General features: G+C 50.6%; 1 protein-coding gene across 1 annotated transcript; it reads right to left on the bottom strand.

Annotated features, from left to right (window-relative positions):
• Positions 1–1283: 1283 nt before the first annotated feature.
• NR2E1 (nuclear receptor subfamily 2 group E member 1) lies at positions 1284–19289 on the bottom strand. The gene is made up of 9 exons (XM_054820764.1): positions 18584–19289; positions 13440–13585; positions 12600–12687; positions 12082–12317; positions 10658–10804; positions 6006–6102; positions 5471–5620; positions 5096–5201; positions 1284–2881 (listed from the first exon to the last, which is right to left on the bottom strand). The coding sequence occupies exons 1-9, from the start codon at positions 18606–18608 to the stop codon at positions 2719–2721; spliced, it is 1158 nt and encodes a 385-aa protein (XP_054676739.1). The 5' UTR covers positions 18609–19289; the 3' UTR covers positions 1284–2718.
• Between the last annotated feature and the right edge of the window lie 740 nt (positions 19290–20029).

Raw genomic sequence — 20029 nt, 5'->3', positions numbered from 1 at the left:
CTTCAAGGCTAACTAGAGACACTAATTCTATTGTAGCATAACTGGTTCTGCTTCTGTGCAACCTGCACTACTGGGAGGAAGACATGGTCAGAGATGAGCTGTGCCTAAACCACAGGTATCTGGGTATTGTTTCCAGCTCATATATCTGCTCTGCAGCTGGGCTAATCCTGAAGGTAAGAGGATGAGACATGGGGGTGCACCCATTGCCCTGCCTGCTTTGCAACTGGGAGAAAGCCAGTGCACTCTGTTGCATCCCCTAGCCTGGGACTACAGCATACTGCAGAGTGCAGTTGCCTTGCAGTATGGATGCAGTTCAAGTTTATGAATCTTACGGAAATAAGTATTTTGTCAGGGGTTCTGCATGGCACTGGGTTCAACTTCTTTAGCTCATAAACTGAATTGTCACAGAGTGGAGAGCCACAATTGATTTTTGGCCCTGTCCAGTTCTTTTTAGCATAGAGAGCAGTAAATGGTTGAAGGTTATTACAGATGCAGTAAGAACACTTCATGAAGTGTTTGTTGGTTTCTTTCTAAGAATGTGCCATGCCCTGTGGTAAACGCATTCTCAAGTGCTGCATGCTAGTTTGTACAGAAAATGTTTCAAAGTCCTGTAGTCCATGCTTTGCCTCACCCAACTCATCAAAAGACTGGTCTTGTATACTTGATAGCCTGGCTGTCTTGGAAAGGGCAGACTGTGAGACCTAGCAAACTGCACAAATGGAAGAGAGATGGGGTGAAAACTTTGACCTCTGAAATGCCTAAGAGTTTTGTGCTTGGAGTCAAGCTAGGATTGCACTTGTGATCTGTATTCTTGACACTGAAACCAATGAGCCATTGATATCTACTGTGCATTTCCACCTGTCATTTTAGTGTGCGTGGCTCTTTGGTCACTCATTGCTATATGAACACTATGTTATATTTCCCTTCTCCTATTGCCAACTTGTTCCTGTGCACTGGGAGTTGCTTATCTCTTTCTTTGGTGTGATTGCACAATTGGGCACCTTAATAAAACCTCAGAATCTTTTTAATTGAAGCAGTGCTTTTGTACTCATCGCCCTTTGTTAGCTGCACAATTCAGCGATATTAACAATTGTAAGAACATGAAACGGAAGACTTATAGTAGATTAGACCGCTGATCCATGTAGTATTGTATCCTAGAAAAAGCTCTGTGTTGGCTCCTGGAGAAGGAGATCTTGCAGCAGGTGTATATTTGAAAATGTCTCTATGCCAGACCTCAAAATTCCTTTGCCCCAACCTGAGCTATTCCTTTAAAGTTTGTCTAACCTGTTTTTTAAAACCTCTGATGATGGAGACTCCACAGCATCCAAGGCAATCCATTTTAGGAGAGAATATTTCTGCTCCCTGGTAAGTAGGGTACAGTGGAAGAAACTAATCCAGAAATAGAAGGACAAGCATTAAAAGAATGGTGGAAAGTAATTTAAATTCAATATATTTTTATTCTTTGTAAATACAATGAGTACAACTTTTTAACTTCACAAATCAGTTAATCCACTTTGTACATGAAAAGTTTTACTCATTCTATGATAGTCCAAGTGCTGATTTTTCTCAGTGCTAGTTCCTAATAACAAATCAAATTTTGAAAAGTACAGCAGCTATCTTTAAATGTTTTTTTCTACATTTTTCACACATCAAATAAGCAGCTTATAACGTTTTTGTGTGTGAGAGGGTGTAGGCGAACAAGGCTTCGAAATTAGAACCTGGAGTTTTCTAAAAAGGCATTGGAGACTTTTGGAAATTGTTAGCATCGTATCAGTCAACAACCTTTATTTCTTTGAAATAAAATTCTGTCCGTTGATTGTTTTTTTTAATAGTCATTTCACTTCTCTGCGCATCTCATTGACAAAGAGTTTGGCCACCATTGCCTTTGGTTTCAGCACTGTGCCAACGGGACAGCCAGCAGGTCACTGAAGCGGTCATCTCCATTGTATTTGGTTTTGCTGTTTTAGTTTTCCTTTCTTGACTTGTATCTTTTCAGGTGTGTGTGTGTGTGTGTCTGTGTGTGGAAGAAGAAGGAGGGAAGGTCGGGGAGGAAGTGTATAAAGCTCTTCTGTCTTTGAGATGTTAACCAAACAAATTGTGGTGACATCTGCACCAAAGATCACCAGTTCATTTTGCAGAAAGAATGGAGCTGCCGTCATAAGCTACTTTTTAATCAGTTCTGAAGGCCACTTCATGATGTATTATAGCAGAAGCAATGTTTTGGTAACCTGGTCTTAAATGTTGCCTATCGTATTAAAAACATTTTCCCAACATAGGCTACTTTTAAAACAGTTCTGAAGGCCACCGCATCTCATGTTACAACAGAAGCCAAGTTTGGTCGCCCAGTTCCAAATACTGAACAAACTAAAGTACCTTCTTTCACATTTTGTCTCAGATCTGCCAGTTAAATGAGAGAATAGCAGAGTCTTTGTTAACTGTGACTGGCATCTGAATTGCCTCCATCCTGTAGTAACAGGAATAGCAGCCAAATTCCAACCACTTTCACTTTTTCTGTAGAACAAAGCATTCTCTCCATGATCTAAATCACTCTGTTCAGAACAGCAGAGTCATATCTACTGGGGTATTTTTTGTCAATGGGTTTAAAGGCTAAACATTCCCAGGCTTATGCTTCCTGTAGATTTTGTTAGTTGAGGCTTATTCTCCATAGATAAAAGTTCTTCTCAAACTGTCCATCCTGATTGTTTATTTTAAGGTAATTTATATGTCGCTGGATTTGTACATATCTGAAAGCAGTCTTGTAATTGGTACATTCCCAATGGTCTTTTTGAAAAACACTTCTTCTATCGTAGATGGACTAATCGAACGTAAAGCTGGTAAAAGCAATAGAAGTTTTCCAAAGCGACAGGGTTGTGTGGGATACCTGGGAGACAGAGAGAGAAAAACCTGTTGAAGTTTTTACATATTTTTCTGAAGAAAATTTTTTTACTTTACAAAAGGACCAATATTCAGTGAATTGTACAGATGGGTGCTACCTGTGCTAAACCCCTGTGGTTTGTACTCACATGAGCAAGAAGTTTGACCCCAAGGAAAACTCTCTTAATGGAGGTTAGCAGAATATAGACCAAAGTCTCTGAGTTTTGATTAGCTCCTTTGTTAATTCCCTCAGAGAAATAGCAGTCCAGAGAGAGGATCTGCTCTGACTTGTCCCCCAGACAACTGTGTTCTTGATGCAGTTCAGGGAAGAGCTTGACCTATAATAAATACCCTGTCATTTAAAGTGCAATTTAAACCTAGCTGGATTGTCATGGTAATCATTTTTCTCCCTTTTGGTTGTCTTATACATTGAATACCAACTGATACTTAGAAAGATTTTTTTTTTTTTTTGGTAAAGAAGCTGTGTTTCATCCCCAGGCACTGTATTTGCGTAATAGGATATTTTCCATCCTTTCTCCCAGCTTTTGAAGCCAACACAACGTAGGATATGTATTCTAGCTGTGCTTACACTGCCTTTACACCAGTGATTCTCAAGCCTCGGCTTACAGCAGTCTCCCTAAACGGAGTAGTAAGTCATTTGGAGAAACATTCTGCTTCTCCAGTCTGCCCTCCCTTGCATCCTGTTGAGAGCGGCTCCACTGAGATCAAAGGGCTGATAATGCTGTAACACTGGCAGGAAGGTAAATTCAAGCCTGAGGATGAAACTCAAGCTGAGAGCCCTATCCCATTGGAGTCAGTGGACTGCACTTTTTTCCCTTGTAAAAGAGTATCTTTTATAATAGACACTGTTTAGCCCAGTAGCTAAATATTTCCAGCAATGCAGAAATGCAATGGAGAAGTCGCCATGCCTGGAGTGGAAACTATGGCCATGTAAAACCATTGCTCCCTGGCTTCTCTCTCCAACAGGCCCTGGCTCACTCAGAGGCTCCAGGGAGCAACCTTCATGGGAAAGGCTGTCCCTAAGGACAGGAAGAAGTTGCTATGCAGCAGTTATTCTTTTTGCTCCGAACTAGCCGTAACTGGATGGTATTTGCAATTTTGCTCTCATCCTCAGGGCAGGCCATTCCCTTTAGACTAAACAGAAGTCCTTCAGAGACTGTTGCCATCTAATCTCTGACACTGAGTTGGCTTCTGCTAGACAGAGCTATTATGAGAGCAGATCAAAGTTGCAGAAGGAAAAAATGGTATAAAAGGTCCTCTTCTAGTGCTCCATCTTCTGCTGTGCTACTCTCATGGACCTCCACTGCAGCTAAAGGACTGAGAGGTGGACTTTACGAGACCTGTTGCAGCTCTCCCCAGCAGTCCCAAGCCAGCCAGAGCAGCTGTTGCAGATGTTAGGTGCACTCTTCTGGCTCCTCCCCAGTCCCATTGCTCTGAAGTGGTCCGCAGCAGGAGGCTACTGATGTGATCACAGCCAGCTGTCTGCAGCGCGGGGTTGTATTTCGCATAGTACATTTCATGCAGTCCTGGGCCTACCCCTGTACACTTTGCCCTGCACACTTTGTGTGATGACAGCTACAGCTTTTACAGCAGGTTTTAAGATTTCTGTATCCCATGGGGCTTAGCCTGAATGACATAGAGGGGAATCTTTTCTTCCCCAACAATGATTCTCATCACTCTACTGCAGTACCAAAATGGGATTCACGATTTCTGGATTTTTTTATTTCAATCTGAGAACAGACTCAGGGAAGTGTCTTGCAAGAGCCATTTAACTTCTTGTGTCCCAATTTCCATATCTGCTAAACAGGGGAAATGACATGGGGAAGTGTATTGGAGACCATGGGTCAAAAGTGCTCGTACTGCTGTGAGATGTGATGCTGTTTTGAGCATCACTATTAGCAGTATTTAACTGAATAAAATGTAGAGGAAAATGTAGCCTTCTGAAATGCAAAGTGTTCCACAGCAGGTATCACTTCCCAGGGCAAGCTCTCTCCTTTTACCGCTTTTCAGTTTGTCTGAATAAATCCCACGTTCCCTGTTGCATCAGGAAACACCAAATCCCAGCAGGCTGCCAGCCACTGCATACTTGCTGTGACAGCCCCGTCCCCGCTTCAGTCAGTGGAAATGTCATCTTTGCTACAGCGAGAGCATGATTTTACCCCTACACCTGCAAGAAGTATTGAGAGAAGAGACTGATCACCTGGTATGGATGTAGCTGTTCAGAGTGAGCTGGGCTTCATCTTGAAGGGCTGCTATGGCGGCAGCATTTCGGAAACTCCTCAGTTCAGAACCACTGTGTGTAGGCACTGGAAAGCAGAGCAGTTACTAGTTCAGCTTGACTCTTGGGTGGGTCAAAAGACTTCAACTAGTGCTATCAATGGAAATTAAACGTTCCCATTAGCTCCCCAGCGCTCCACTGTCAGCCTTTCAAAATGCAACACTGACTATTGGAATTCAGTACTGGGAAACCTGATGGATGATACAAAGCTATGACTGGTTTAAAACATCATTTTTGCTTTAAAGTAGCAACCTCATAGTTATCAGACCAGACGAGCAAGAGATCCTTTCTGCTTACCAGCTTTAAAAGTGACAATGCATTTGAGACAGGCAAATTCGGTAGCATCTAGCCGAAGTTGTCTAAATCTAGCCACAACCTCCTGTAAGGCCTGTATTTCTGAAATAATTTTATTCAGCTTCTGAGAATCCGTATTGTCACCGTTCATGCCTAAAACAGAAACAGATGAAATAAATAATATTAAAGGCATTTGCTTTATTTTATATTGATTTCTGACAAAATCCTCTGTATCAATATCCACTCTATTGTCACACTTGTCTATCTGGTTCCATGTAAACTGACTATATTGTATGAAAGTTAATATAAAATCTTCTCTTGGATGATAACAAACACAGTAATTTGCATTTAAATGACAATGCAAGCAGTCATGAATACAACAAAACAACATTATTTGCATTTAAATATAGATTTATAAATGACAGGTATGCTCTATTGTTCAGTAGGAATTTGTTATTCTTTACATGTTGTTCTTTTTTCAGTAATGTATTTTTATGGTAATTTTTGTAACAAAGTCATTAAATTGTGCAATTCTTACCAGATACAGCCAGTAGAGTGTTAGCATCAACTGGAATGGCCCATTGTGCTATTCCTAGAACAAACAGTTCTCTCCAAGCATCTTCCAAAAGCATCAGCTGTCATACAATAGATGTACAATATAACATAGTGTATAATTTATAGATTTATAAACAATTTAAATATGTAAATTTCTGTTATTTTAAAAACTACTTTAAATGCCTGTCATGGTGTTTTCCCCACAGCATTTGTTAGCTCTTCTCTTAGCTTTTTGAGAAGGTGTCTAGAAATAAGTCTATACGCATCGTAGAAAAATATTGAGGGTTGGCTCACTGCGCACCGTGTTGTGGACCAAAAGGGAGGAGAAAGAGAAAGGAGAGTGAGAACTCCCGCCCCAGAGAGCTCACTCACAACAAGAACACTCGCCTGTGTTTCTCAGCACAGCATGGGCTCTCTCCTCCTCTCCTCTGGCACATACAGCTGTCCTAGGACAAGCTGGACGGGTGCTCTCCTATGGCTCTCTAGGGATTACCCTCCCTCCCCTCGGGAAGGCAGGGTTTGTGAAGAAAAGCCTGGACAACGTCCTGAAATTACATCACTCTGTAGGGAGCACTGCTTTAGAGTATATATCTTTAACCTCTTCCTTACTAAGCAAGTCTTTAGCTCTTTCAAGCACAGCATCTGGACACGCATATGGTTTCTCAGCATCACCTGCTTTCCCGCTTTGTGCTTAAAATCACTCAGAAATTCCAGGCACCAGGAGCTGTTTCCTTTCAGAGATCTGAGTATCCAAGCACCTACGCTGACAGCATTGCTAGCTCTCTGCAATTTTCGTACATTGCCTGGTTGCGTGGAGGATGTGTTTTTCTCTGTGTGGAGGCAATGCCTTTGATTTCCGTGGAGAGGCAGTGGTGCATCTGAGGAGCAGACATGACTCCTGGTAATGCAGACTGGCAAAGCCAGAACAGACGTGTTTAGTCTTGAGGGCATCTATGGATTTTTGGCCCAGACCAACTCTTAAGAGAGGTTTGGAGGACCCCCAGTTCAGCTGAAGTTCATGGCCTAAAGGACATACTGTGGTGCGTACACCTTGCTGGGCCTCATGTCTCTCAGTAGGGTGGGAGAGATTTGGAAAGGTGAGAATTGTAATGGACTCAGGAGGGATCACCTGGTGGCTCCATGCAGTGAAAACAGATTTCCCAAAACTCATGCAGGAAAAAAAAACAAACCACAAATATTAATATTGCTATGGTCCCTGAAAGTATCAGCAGCTCGGCTTCTTAGGAAAATAGGAAGGAGGGTATTTTAAGTCTATAAAGATTCTGCAAAAGGAAGAACAAAGTAAAAAAATACATCTTACCAAATGAATTATGATTTCCTTGGAATCAGATATGCGAAAGATGATACAGAAAGCATGCAGTAAGAGCGGATCCTTCATCTACGTGCTAACTCTTAACAGTATTATCAGTTTTAAACGACCCTGTTCCGGTCAGAATAGGAGGAAGAGCTCTCTAGAGTCTCTGCTCTCAGCTTGTCACTGCAGGCTCATGCCCATTTTCTGCCTTTTTGTACTATGTGCTTCACAGAACTTCTATATAACCTAAGGAAATTGTGAGAGGAAAGTGTTTCTGTCTCTGTTTGCATACAATAATTACATTGGATTTTTACAGTACTGGAAGCTGGCCAGATTAGTGTATGAGATGCGGAAGGGAAGGGGTCCAGGGTGTGGTGCCCATCTCAGCTCTGTTCTCAGAGCAGCTAAACCTGCTCCTAAGTCTCCTAACTGCTGCTGCCTGTGAACCCAGCCCTCCTCCAGATAATCCTGCCTGATGGATGTGCAGGTTTCTATATGACATAGGAAATGATTCGCCAGCCTTTCATTTGCTTTTGTAAAACTTTTTTTGTCATTCATTCATGCAGATACAATGGTAATGAATGGTGGTTCCTGGAAGATATTAATTTCATATGTGCTTTCCCACTATGTCTTTAAAGTCAAAAGACTTTAGAAATAAGAGACTATGCCAATAGCTGAAGCTTTCTTCATGTCTATGCATAAGTCCGTAAAACCACCAATTAAAATAATTCACGCTGAAGTCATACTCAGCCCTCCTTCTTCAAACAAACAAGAAATACCAGGCTTTCTGAAGGACTGGGTTTTGCTTCTTAATTAACCCCATCCTGTTAGCATGACCTTTTCTTTGTGGCCTGCATTGGACCAACCTGTCTTACGGACAAGCTGGGCAGGCGTGCAGGCCAGCAGAACTTGAAGCATGGCATTTTTGTTGCGTGGCTTCCAACCCACCATGGGACCAGCTCTATGGAGCTGGGGAAAGGACACAGCCTCTGCTTTACCAAGGGTTGTCACACAGCAATCCTCAGGCTTTGGTTTTGTCAGCAAATTTTTTTCTACTTATTTCCTTGCCTTCAAGATGAAACTGTCACGGAGTCCTGGAATCACAATGTGCTTGCCTTTTCAGAAGAGCACAAACAAAAGTAAAATCCAGGAAAAGGGTTTAGACTCTCCTCGGGCAGATGTCAGGGATACAAAAAGAGAAACTGAGACGTTTACAGCTGGGCCATTGTCAAATTAAATAATGCAATGGCACTATTATAAAAATCAACTGTCTGATTATTCATGAAATCAGGTGATTAAAATCAGAGTTATTTCTTCTCCAACTCTGCTGAATATGACAGGGGAATCATGCAGAAAGAGGTCCAGGTCAAAGCTGAGCAGCTCTGAGTTTTGGGAAAGCTGGCTTGCACAGAGGTACAGCAAGTCAAGGTGATATTAAGGAAAGGCTTTTACATTTTAATATATAAATCACTAACATGAGCACCTGATATGAAAGTGAGAGAGGCAGTGGGTTATTTAAAGATAATGGGAACACTCTGGTGTCTGAGGTATGCTTGGTCACATGCCATGGACACTCCCCTTGCTCCCAAATCCTGCTGCCCCTTCCTCTGCATACTAGCAGAGATGACCTTGTGGGAAATGCATCCACATTATGTCAAAGGAAGCCTTCCCCTAAGGAGCCTCCTGTGGACAGCACTGGTCTAGAGATGGACCCAGCCTCTTCCCATGCACAGAGGCTCCTGCTGAAGCACCACGCTTGCTGCTTGTCCCTGATATTTGGGCCTGTTTCTTTGGTTGCTTGGTATGACAGACTCGGTGCTCTGCAGGAGCAGCGGCAGCAGAAGACAACACTGGAGAACAGCATGCCGCACTGGGACCAGTCTTCCTTGTGGCGTGTGTAACCTCCAAGGCCCTATCTCCTTGCTCCTGTCACGCTCACCCTGTAGCAGTACTGCAGCCGGAGCTGAGCAGCATCCCCCTTTGCCTAATTTCAGAATAGGGGTTTCAAAATGTGGGTCTGGTGCTAGAAAAGGAACGTTTCAATGTACTTTAGCTTTATATCACATTGTGACCATCATGATTTACCTTTAGGTGGAAAACGCTATTGGTTTCCTAAGAAGCTTTTCTCTTTCGGTTCAAAATACGTATTTGCATATCAACTGCAGCACTTGCAACATGCAGCCATGGAAAGGAACTAGTTCCTCTGCTGACTGCTAGGTAACATCTAAGGCATGACACTTCTACTTACCATTGTGGGAAATTAGCTCAATCACATCAAAATATTAGACATCTTTTATGATTGGAGCTTTTTGCAGATTTCCCTCCTTCCATTTTATAATTATCTGATTACTTTTTTAAAAAATTAGTGCATTATACAAAGCACACTGAGTCCTCATGAAGAAATCAAGTCATTAAGAAATTCCTTCAGCTCATGTGGTTCACATACGATTTACTTGAGGCAAAGGCAAATTGTCATAAAGGAAAACAAGACAAATTAGGGAAGATTTTAATTGATGGTGAAAAATATTGGGGCCTGGCCAAATTCTGCTTCCACCATATTGGTGTAATTGTAAGTTCACTGAAGCCAATGTGAATAAGAAAAAAATGTTGGCTGTGTGAACAGTTATGCTGAGGAGACGAGAGGAGAGGAGAGGAGAGGAGAGAGGAGAGGAGAGGAGAGGAGAGGAGAGGAGAGGAGAGGAGAGGAGAGGAGAGGAGAGGAGAGGAGAGGAGAGGAGAGGAGAAGAGAGGAGAGGAGAGGGGAGAGGAGAGGAGAGGAGAGGAGAGGAGAGGAGAGGGGAGAGGAGAGGAGAGGAGAGGAGAGGAGAGGAGAGGAGAGGAGAGGAGAGGAGAGGAGAGGAGAGGAGAGGAGAGGAGGAGGAGGAATGGTCTTCAGAAATCACCTCACTCATATCCTGAGGCCATATGTGTAACTAAGCACTTCTCATCCCAAAATAGCAAAGATGCTGTTCTCCATTTTATGGAGGGAAAAGTTGACCCACAAGTAGAGAAGCGGTTTTAGCACACTAATTTTGGTCTGCAGCCTCGTGACTTTTCCTCTAGAAATTGTCCTCCCATAATATTTGCTTTAAATTTTTTTCTGGCTTGACTTTCACTTGCTTCATGAAATAACAGTTGGAGGAAAGCAGTTTCTAAATCACTGCCTGGTTTTTAGGGACAGGCTAAACCTCTGCCCTGAACTTCAGAAATGCTGAAGTCCATTATAGGTCTAGGGCTGAAGGTTCAGGAGCCAATCTGAGCACTGAGCCTTCTTTAACAGGCAGGCCAGGCCAATGCCACTCACACCGCAGGGACCTTACCTGGTCTTGTAAGGACAAGGTGGAGAAGGCTGGGACACTCTTTGCCCACTTGATGCTCATGAACAGAAGTCTGGCTGCTGACTCGCAGACGGATTCGGTGGCCACTTCGTAGAGATACATAGGGGTACCATTGACTTCATGTGGGTACTAACATCAGAAAGAAAATAAAGCAGCTTCATACAACGTCACCAAGGCGGCCTCGTCTTCCTCTCCCCTACAGCTGCCATTCCGTGCATCGCGCTCATGCCCAATACTGAGTGTGCACTCTCTTATTCTGCAAGCAGAGGGCATTGCTTTCAGAGGGCCCACTCCAAACCACGCTCTGCTGCTCATCCGTGTGGATGAACTGTACTACGGAAACAGCTCTCTGGAGGAGGTCGAAGGAAGCATGGAATTATTACATCAAGGGAAAAAAACTACCAAAATGTGGTGTCATCCTTTACCCTGTTACACTACTACTTACTGGTAGCAGAGTTAGGTGAATACAAATTTGATTCAGAATTTGTGTTCTGTAACTTGTGCCTCAGAAGCTGATTTTGCACTGCAGCCTTGCTCAGCAAAGCAGTAAGTACTTGTTTAGCCTTAACCCTTCGTCCTGCTCCCTTACTGCGACAGGCTGTAAGCAGATGTGTAGCAGGCATAGAACTACCTAAGGGGTGTATAGGATTGGAATGGAGTTACATTTTCAAGCATGTGCTATGTTTTCTTGCAAAATAATTTCTGATTCAATATTTTCCAAAATTATAAAACTGTATGTTGTGACCATGCCAAGCTACCAACTCTGGAAGTGCAGAACTATTTAATTCATCTCTTCTACAATTTCCTAGCTGCTGCAAATATGCAAAATGTCATTGCAAATGCGTTAATGAAAAACATCACCTTATGGCTAAGTCCTGTGCAGTTGAGGCCACAGCAGTGCTTCCACGGGGATGCTTAGGAAATGTCACAGCCAACAAGCGCAGAGCCACCTTAGACACGTTTCTGTCTGTGTGGACAAGCTGCGGGCTGTGGTCAGTACAGATAGTACTTTCTGGAGTACACCACTTCAGCATTTTGCTGAAGAAAACTCAGTGATTGCAGGTCAACCTCATGAAACAAAGTTTAAAATTGACTTGTGGATGCGATCCAGGCAGGAGGAACAACTCCGTAACCGTGAGGGTGTAAGGATATAGGAGACGGGGTTTGTATGGAGCAGGTTATCAGTTGGTCCTTCTGCATACCCCTGCGCAGAGGGCCTCTTACCCTTGCACCTCATATCTTCAGAGCTTTGAGGGACATAGCAAAACAGTCCCCACCACAACCCCCAAGGCCTCAAGCCCTGCTCTTTGCCACATCTACCCCAGAAGCAGGAAGAAGCTGGTGGGTTGCAGGCACCCCAGCAGTGGGGTCTGCAGGCCCGCTTGGGGACCAGGGCAGTGGCTGACCTTTGGGGTGGGCTGTGCCAGGCCCACCAGAGCCTGCCTCTCAGGGGTGCCGGCGACAGCAGCCAGCTCCAGGCTGTGGGGCTCCAGCTGGGAGACAGCGGTGAAGAAGGCGGGAGCCGGCAGGGCGGTGGCGGGGAAGTGCGGGGCGCCGCCACTCTCCTCCTTGTGCCCGCGGAAGTAGAGGGCCACCTGCTTCCGTATCGTCGATGTCCGGGGGCCCCGCTCATGCTGCACCGCTGTGGGGCACCAAGGAGAGGCAAGGGGGGGTCACCGAGGGGTCCCGCACCAGGTGCCCCACGGTGCTTGGCTGGGCTTCCCTTCCTCCCCGCAATTTTTCAAGGCCGGCCCCATGCCCCCCACCCGGAGGGTGTCTGGGGAGAAATGGGCAGGGCTGCCATGGGATGGGGGGTCTTTAGGGGCCCGAGGGGCGAGACCCTGCAGTGACACACCGCTCCCCCTTCGGAGCAAGGCTCCTGCCCCCCGCCGCCCTGGCCCCGCAGGAGAGGGGGAGCAGGTACCGTCTTTGTTCATGTTGACCTCCAAGCACTTCTTCAGCCGGCAGGCCCGGCACTGGTTCCTGTGCGTCTTGTCCACCGGGCAGCCTCCCTGCAACACAGCCAGCCGTCGGGCCGGGGGGAGCAGCGCTCTCACCCCGCCGGCCCCCGGCACTCTCCCCGCGGCGGCAGGAGGCACGGAGGGGACCCCTCTGGGTGCGCCAGGGGGTCGGGCCGCGGCGGGGCGGTAGGGGCCGTGCCGTGCCGAGCCGAGCCGTGCCGGGGTGCTTGGCCCCGCGGCGGGGCGGGCCGGGCCGCCTTCAGCACCCGAGACAGCGACGGCGGCACCGCCCCCTCGGGGCGCCCCTGTCCCCTGTGCCCTCCCGCCGTGTCCCCAGCTCCGCATCCCCGCGGGGACGGTCCACGGGTGGAAATGAGCGCGGTCGGAGCGGGAAGGGAAAAAAGCGGAGCTGCCTCCGCACCGGCGTACGGGCGCGACCCGCCAGGGCCGGAAATCGTGTCGGTTGTCCATCGACCAGCTATGGATTGTGGCTTCCCGAGGGCCCTTCTCTTTCCTCGCCTCTCCCCGCCGTCCTCCCCGCTCCCTCCTTGCCATCCCCCCCTCACCGGGGCGCACCGGTGGGCTGCGACCGCACGGCCCGGGGCGGGGAGACGTGCTGGGGAGAGGCCGGCTGGGGCACCCAGCGCCCGGCCTCGTCCCGGGACCCCTGGGAAGGGGGGGGAGGCTGCGTGGATCCTACTGCTGCGGGTGTTTCTGTTGGGGACACACACACACAATACGGGGCGCTGGGAAATGCAGGGCAAGAGGCGCAGGCGGTGAGGGGACTGCGCTGCGGCCGGTACCTGATTTCCCGATTTGCAAACATAGGTCCTATTCCTCCTGATGCTCCGCTTGAAAAATCCCGAGCACCCATCGCAGGCGTAAACCCCATAGTGTTTCCCGGAGCTGCGGTCCCCACACACTTTGCAAGGGATGTCTAAAATGCGACCTGAAAGCAGAGAAGGGAGAGAGGGAGAGAGCGAGCGCTCAGCAATCTGACCTCCGGAGGGATTAGCCCCGGAGCCGCAGTACAAGCAAATAATGAAGTGATTTTATAGCCAACTTACTTTTCCTTGAGCAAGTGTCAGTTTTTTACAATGAGCATTATTCATGCCCCGCTACGTTTATTTGGATCTTCTATAATCGCCAAGACCCATTTTGGAAGGGAAGATTACAGCAGCGGGAGCAGCAGACTGGCCTGCTAGAAGTGGAGATGCAGGAGGGGGTGACGGGGGGGCGACTTTGGCGGGGGCGGGGGGTGGGGGGTGAGCTCCCTCGCTTTCCGGCGCTCGGCAGAGGACGGCACTTTCCCTGGGCAGGAGAACAGTCAGGAGACCGAGTCATAGAATAAACCAAAACAAAATAAAATGACCGGGAAGCCAAGTAACCTCCTCTCCCCCCTAGCAACCCCAGGGAAAGGGGACGGGTTCCTGCCACAGACGAGCCGTGCTGTTTTCTTCACTCCAAAACCTGCAACAAAACTTTCCGCCTCGCCTTTGTGCGCGGACGCGGCTCTGGGCTCCGGGCTGCGGGCTGGGGCGCGGGGCTGGCGGGAGGGCAGTGCCCCTCCGCTCCGCTCCGCTCCGCTCGCCTCGCCCGCAGCCCCCGCACCGACTTTGACTAGAATTGCAAATGCTCTGAGGGTGATGTAAAAACTTGAACAGAGATTATTGCTGCCCGGTTCAAGAAACGCGCCAAAACTCCGCTCGGCTTCTGCCTTTTCTCCGGTTTTGCTCTTCTCTTGCCTCTTTTTTTCTTTTTCTCTTTTCTTTTCTTTTCTTTTCTTCTCTTCTCTTCTCTTCTCTTCTCTTCTCTTTTCTTCTCTTTTCTTCTCTTTTCTTCTCTTTTATTCTCTTTTCTTCTCTTTTCTTTTCTTTTCTTCTCTTTTCTTTTCTTCTCTTTTCTTTTCCTTTCTCTTCCTTTCTCTTCCTTTCTTTTCTTTTCCTTTCCTTTCCTTTCTTTTCCTTTCCTTTCTTTTCCTTTCTTTTCCTTTCTTTTCTTATTCTCTTTCTTCTTTTCTTTCTTTTTTTTCACTTTTTTCTGCTTCTCTTCTCTTCTCTTCTCTTCTCTTCTCTTCTTCGATAATCTTCTTTGATTCTCTTTCTTTTTCTTTTCCTCTGCCCTCAAACTGCCTTCTTTCCTCCTACCACAACTTACGCTGGAGATTCAATCCCTCTCACCAAACCTTGGTCTCCAAACTCCGACGGAGAGCGCTCGGGCCGCTATCTTTGTTTGGAAGTAGTTGCGGGAGAGCCCCGGCTGCGGGTGGGTGGGGGTGAGGCTGGAAGGGGGAAGGCGGCAGCGTGCGGTGCGGAGCGCAGCGCTGCTGGGGAGGCGGGCGGGGGGGGGGGGGGGCAGGTGGGAACAGGCCGCAGGGGCTCCTCTCGCTCCCTAGAGAATTTAGGAGCCCGAGATACTTTCAGACATGTCTACGCTAAGGCTCTAAGACAATGCCTGCTGGCAGACAATAGGGACATTAGATAAAGTGTTAACTTAATGATTTTGCCCATTGAAACTCGTTTGACTGCCTCCAATGAGCACAAGCTGCCAGCTTCTCCCCTAAATGAAACCCGACAGCTGCTATACACAACACGGCGAGAGGGACGGGGATTAGGTTAGGGACTGCGAGAGGGAGGGGTGGAGGAGGGAGGGAGAGAGGTTAAAGAATAGAAAACTTTTACGCAATTAATAAGGAGCGCAGCTAAAGGAAGCCCCCCCGCCCCACTGCCTGCGAGCAAGCCGCGGCTTTGGAGCTGCAGGTAGGCGCCCGTGAGGAGGGCTGAGGCCAAGGCACGGTTTCTGGGAGTGTGTAATTACAAGCCCTCCTTGCCACCTGCCTATTGGGGCACCAGTGACCCGTCAAAAAGTGTAGCATGGGAATTCGGATATCGCACAATGCCAACGGGGGAAAGCGCTCGACTTCCCTCTCCAACCCTTAGCATCCACGGGGAGGGAGAGGGTCCACACGCACGCACACAAAGGAGGAGGAGGAGGAGGAGGGGCAGGCTGGGGGTGGGGGGAGAGACTCTGAAGCGGTACGTGCAGCGGTGGTGCATCCCGGTGCAGAGCCCGGCACCGCCGCGCTGCCCCCGCGCACCCCGGCCCGTCGCCGCTCTCGGCGCCAGGACACCCCCCACCCCCGCTCCCCCTTCCCTAGGCAGCGGGTCCCAGCCGCGGCCGCGCACCCGGGCCCACCGGGGGGCCGCCGCCCGGGGCACCGGGCAGCCGCGAGGGTTCCTGCTTCCCCGGCCGGCCTGCGGCGCGGGGCAGCCGGCTCGGCTTCGCCGGCGCTAAAAGCGAGCGGCGGAAAGGGAAGAAACTTGGGTTGGTTTTACAAAGCAGGTTTCCCCAGACGGATTTTAAGTTTGGGAGCCGCTTTTAAAAAAAATTATATGTATTATATATATACATATCCACACCATATATGTAAACATACGTTCCGCATATTCTTTCCACGTCCACATATTCCATCTATAAAACCCGAGCACCTGGAGCATCTCGCCAAACCCAAATAAACACGTTTCCAGCCGTCGGAGCGGCGTGGTCCGTCCGATCAGCTGCGTGGCCCCCGACGAGGCGGAGGACGGGGAGGGGGGACAGGGCGGGGGGAGCGGCTGGAGCCCACCGCCCCGCGCGGCCGCCCCGTCCCGCCGCCCGCCCGCAATCCCGGCCGCGCTCTGGTTCCCCCCCCCCCCCCATCCCCGCCCCGCGGAGCCTGTTATGAGAAAACTTTCGTGGAGGGCAAAATATGAAATAAGTAGACGGGGAAGAGGCAGGACGGGGGGTGGGAAAATGTAAGCTTGACACGGGGTCATGAGATAACTGATTAACTCTGTTTAAAAGCGCTCCTGTTCCCCGAGGTACCGCTTCGTCTCAGAAGTTTAGCGCTAAGAAAATAGGATTTCTGTTCAGCTGGGAAACCGTTTTGAACATCCCACGACAGGGGTCCTTGGGGACTTTTTTTGTGTGTCATAATTGCTTAAAGGATATATGGCAGCCCCGATTACTGTAATTACCATCAGAGGCTGTTGAAAGAAGTTAGTCTGGGCTCGGGGGACGGCGGGATGGGGTCTTGTTACCACCCAGGCAGACATCGCAGCTGACATCGCTAGACGCCCACCGGCGGGCAGGAAAGCCAGGCCGGAACCCCCTTGCCCGGGAGCCCCCTGGGACCCCCGGGACGGGCGCCCAAGCCTCAGGACAGCGGGTCAGGCTTTTGCATGCGCTGCCGAGGCCAGCTGGGCTCGGGCCGCGGCCCGGGGCAGTCCCCGCGTGTCCTCATCCCCGCGGGGCCTGGCCGGGTCGGGCCTGGAGGTCCCTTTCGGGCGGTCGCCGGGGATCTGAGGGGGTCGGAATCAGCAGCGAAAACGGCGGTGGTGGCGGGGTCGCCCAGCGCCCTGCGGCCGGAGGCGCCGGTCCAGCCTTGCGGGTTTTCTCCTCTGCAAAATGTCTCCGGCAGAAGCTTCGCCGTCCCTGGGGAACGAGGCTCCCCGGCCCTTCCTACTCCTTCCCCGACACTCAGAAATCTGCCGGGAGCCCCGACAACGTCCCGGCGCGGCTGGGACGAGCCCGATCCCGCTCCGGCTGCCCTCGCACTAACCGGGCAGTTTGGGCAGCGCAGCAGGCGGGAAGCAGCCCCGGCCGCCGCAGCTTTGTTTGCCGGTGCCCCCTTCCCCTCCGCCGGTTATTACCTCGACCGCAGACCCGCTACTATTTTTGTTTTTTCCCCTGGGGGGGGGGGGGAGGGGGAGAGGGGGCTAGTGCGGAAAAATACCACGCTGAGCCCCACGGGGAAAGACGGCAAGCCAACCCACGCCGAAGCGGCGGCAGGTCGGCCGCAGCGCCGGGTCCCCGCGAAGCTCCGCGCTGGTCGCCTCCTCCACGCGCGACTCCCACGCCGCGGCCCCCGCCTGCACCTCAGCCCTCCGGTTTCCCGACCCCCGCGGACAAAGGGCGGACTCGGGTCAAAATAATGGAGGGCAGCGGCAAGGAGAAGGCCGTGGGGCTGGCGGAGGGCGGCTGGTGGCAGGTACGGCGGCGTGTCCCTCCCGGCTCTGCCTTCCTTTTTCCGCCGCTCCGCAAGCTCGGGAGCCCGCCGGAGCGTAGAGGAAATAACTGTCCGATCCATCACTTGTCAGACATTAAATTGGATTGGGTATTTTTTCCCCCCTTTGTTACTGACTCCATCCATATTACAAACTCCGAAAGTCCCATTGGGATTATACGGATTGAGCCATTCTGTAAGAGAGGTTAGTCATGCTTTAAATTCCCCAGTTATGAGGTGCATGGATTTAGGATTAAGGAAAATGTGACTTTTAAGTTGTTTCTGCTTTCCTCGTTGCAGGATTATTTGTTGTAACTGGAAATGGTGTGCAAAGTATTGCATTTAAATCCTCCTTCAATAGAGTTGCTTACGCGATTCCGTGTAATTGAGTGACCGGAGTTTCAAACTCTTAAAACGAAATTATTATGTCGCAGAAGATTGCATAAAGTCCGTGAGAAAAACAGCACGTTTCAACTCCCTAATGCCCTTTAAACCCAAACCTTTCCCCCTCCGCCCCAGTACCGGAGACCCGCAGACAACCGCCCGCGCCACGGCGGGACGAGCCCCCTCCCCGCCACCGGCGGAGCTCCCTTTCCCGGGGGTCGCTGCCCCCGGGCTCCTGCCCCGGTTCCCGGTGCAGAAAGTCGGGTCAGGCAGCTGGAAAGCGGCGTTTTGTAAGCCGCGGGCCCAAACTCCATCGGGGCAACTCCGAGCCTATACATTCGTTGCCACTCCGGATGGACATGTACACTTCTTTTTTCATGGGGGGGGGGGGGGAGTACAAACCCAAACCACAACCCCCTCCCCCCTTCCTCTCCCTCCCTTCCACCTCCCGCCCCCCAAGGCCAAGCCGCAGCCGGTCTCGGAAAGGCTGCTCGAAGCCTCCACCGCGTTATTACCCACTTGTTGATCCCGCCGGCTTGCTCATGCTCGAAGCCCCCGGGGAGTCGTTAAACTCGGGGCGAAGTGTCGGCGCCGGGGCGAGGCGGTGTCCCCCCCCCGCCGGCGCGGCGGCTCCGCAGGGCAGGTGCCTCCCTCGGGCGCTCACTGCTGGCTCCGCCGCGGGGGCCGGCACATCCTCGCCGCTGTCCCGCTCCCCAGCGATGTCTTCCCGAGGGACGGGGACACACGGCGGGGACGCGGCAAGGAGGGGGGAAAAAAAAAAAGGAGAAAAAAGGAAAAAAAAAAAACCCAAACGAAATAACCCAAAGTCAGCGGCCACTCGCTGCCCCCCTGAGAGCAGATGCTCTCGGGACCCCGGGAGGGTGCAGGGGGGTGCGGCTGGGCTCGCCACCGCGCTCCTGGAAGGCAAGCGAGAGCCACAGCAGCCAGGACAACAATGAGATGAAGGAGAAGGTAGGATGGGGAGCGGGGCTCTGCGCCGAGCGCCTCGGTGCAGCGAGCAGGGAGATCAGAGCCTGGAAAAATAATGGAAGGGGGGAAAAGGCGTCAGAGGAGGCTGTCTCTGCCTCTCAGAAACTGAATGGTATAAAAAGGGAAAGGTTTCCAGAAGTTCATTACACTGGCTGACTTTGCGCTTTGAGCTCCAAGCTTCGGCCCCTATAATATCGGCAGAGAGGCTGTGACAGGCAGCGGCGGGGAGGGGAGAGGGACGCCCCTTGCCCACTGAGCTTCCCTTGCTTTCCCCCCAACTCCTGCCGCCGCGTGACGTCACCCTGAACTGGGAAGGGGAGGGGGCAGGGAGGGGGTTAAATGCTAATGATATTAATGAACCCCCGAGCGGCTTCCACACAAAATGCAGCGGCTGCCGAGATGATTCCGCCTCCTCACTCGCCTTGTGCCCTCGCTGTCATAAAAAGCCCCCCCCCAAAAAAAAAGAAAAAAAAAAAGAAAATAAAAAAGAGGAGACAAAAGAAAAACAGAAAGAACGGATCAAGATCCCATTTCTTTTGCATTTTCCCGTGGCGAGGTGGAGCCCGCCTGCGGTTCGCCCCTGCCCTTGCCCTTGCCCCGGCCCGGCCCGGGCAGCGGCTGTGCTGGCGGCCGGCGAGGACAGGCGGGGAGCGGGCCGGGGCTGCGGGTCGGGCCGGGCCGGGCCGGGCCGGGCCGGGCTGCCAGCCTTCCTGCCGGGCGGCTGGACCTCCCTTCCTGCCGCGGGAGCCGGGGGCTGGCACGGGGGGAGCAGGGGCGGGCTGGCTCCTGGAGGCGCACGGCGGGGTGTATAGGGGGAGCAGGGCGGGAGGGTTGTGTTCCCCTCGGGAGGAGCGGGAAGCGCTTTGCCCTGCCCCAGCCTGGAAATACTTCGCGTCTCCTAATGCTCGGAGCCGGAGTCGCCTCCGCCTTGCCGCCCGCTCAGGCGGGTGACCCGGCCCTGCCGGGCAGGGGGCA

This window comes from Grus americana, chromosome 3 (genome assembly GCF_028858705.1).
Source record: "Grus americana isolate bGruAme1 chromosome 3, bGruAme1.mat, whole genome shotgun sequence".
Classification (NCBI taxonomy): Eukaryota; Metazoa; Chordata; class Aves; order Gruiformes; family Gruidae; genus Grus; species Grus americana.
This window is presented reverse-complemented; position numbering and strand designations above follow the sequence as displayed.